General features: G+C 36.3%; 1 protein-coding gene across 1 annotated transcript; it reads left to right on the top strand.

Moving 5' to 3' along the window:
• The first annotated feature begins 407 nt into the window (after window positions 1-407).
• On the top strand, window positions 408-911 carry LOC124553464. The gene has a single exon (XM_047127323.1). It carries the CDS (start codon window positions 408-410, stop codon window positions 909-911), a length of 504 nt encoding a protein of 167 aa, XP_046983279.1.
• The last annotated feature ends 421 nt before the right edge of the window (window positions 912-1332 follow it).

Raw genomic sequence — 1332 nt, 5'->3', positions numbered from 1 at the left:
AATTCGCAAATATGGGAAAAGTGCAAATATGGGAAAAACGCAAATATGGGACAAACCCAAATATCGGGTAAAAGCATGTATGGGACAAATGCAAATATGGAACAACCGCAAATATGGGAAAAACGCAAATATGGGAAAAACGCAAATATGGGAAAAACGCAAATATGGGAGAAAAGCAAATATGAGAAAAACGCAAATATGGGAAAAACGCAAGTGTGGGAAAAACGTAAATATGGGAAAAACGCAACTATTGGACAAACGTAAATATGGGACAAAGGTAAATATAGGAAAAAAGCAAATGTGGGAGAAGAGAAATTTGGGGATATAATTTGACTAAAAGTAGGAATCTGTTGGTAGCATGGGTTCATGAGTAATGGGAAAAACGCTAATATGGGTATAACGCAAATATGGGAAAAACGCAAATATGGGAAAAACGAAAAAAGGGGAAAAACGCAAATATGGGAAAAACGCAAAAATGGGAAAAACGCAAATATGGGAAAACGCAAATATGGGAAAAACGCAAATATGGGAAAACGCATATATGGGAAAAACGTAAAAATGGGAAAAACGCTAATATGGGAAAAACGCAAATATGGGAAAAACGCAAATATGGGAAGAACACAAATATGGGAAAAACGGAAGTATGGGAAAAACACAAATATGGGAAAAACGCAAATATGGGGAAAACGCTAATATGGGAAAAATGCAAAAATGGGAAAAACGCAAATATGGGAAAAACGCAACTATGGGAAAAACGCAAACATGGGAAAAATATGGGACAAACGCAAATATGGGACAAACGCAAATATGGGACAAACGCAAATGTGGGACAAACGCAAATATGGGACAAACGCAAATATGGGACAAACGCAAATATGGGACAAACGCAAATATGGGAAAAACGCAAATAGGGGACAAACGCAAATAGGGGACAAACGTAAATATGGGACAAATGTAAATATGGGACAAATGCAAATGTGGGAGAAGAGAAATTTGGGGATACAATTTGACTAAAAGTTGGAATCTGTTGGTAGCATGGGTTCATGAGCAATGGGAAAAACGCTAATATGGGAATAACGCAAATATGGGAAGAATACAAATATGGGAAAAATGCAAATATGGGAACAACGCAAATATGGGGAAAAGGCAAAGATGGGTAAACCGCAAATATGGGGAAAAAGCAAATATGGGAAAAACGCAAATATGGAAAAAAAGCAAACATGGGAAAAACGCAAATATGGGAAAAACGTAAATATGGGAAAAACATTAATATGGGAAAAACGTAAATATGAGAAAAACGTAAATATGGGAAAAATGCAAACATGGGACAAA

The sequence above is a fragment of the Schistocerca americana genome, chromosome 11 (genome assembly GCF_021461395.2).
Source record: "Schistocerca americana isolate TAMUIC-IGC-003095 chromosome 11, iqSchAmer2.1, whole genome shotgun sequence".
Lineage (NCBI taxonomy): Eukaryota > Metazoa > Arthropoda > Insecta > Orthoptera > Acrididae > Schistocerca > Schistocerca americana.
This window is presented reverse-complemented; position numbering and strand designations above follow the sequence as displayed.

Excerpts from the sequence above, each read along its gene's own strand:
- LOC124553464 (XM_047127323.1), top strand. The coding sequence starts at position 408 with ATGGGAAAAACGCAAATATGGGAAAAACGAAAAAAGGGGAAAAACGCA.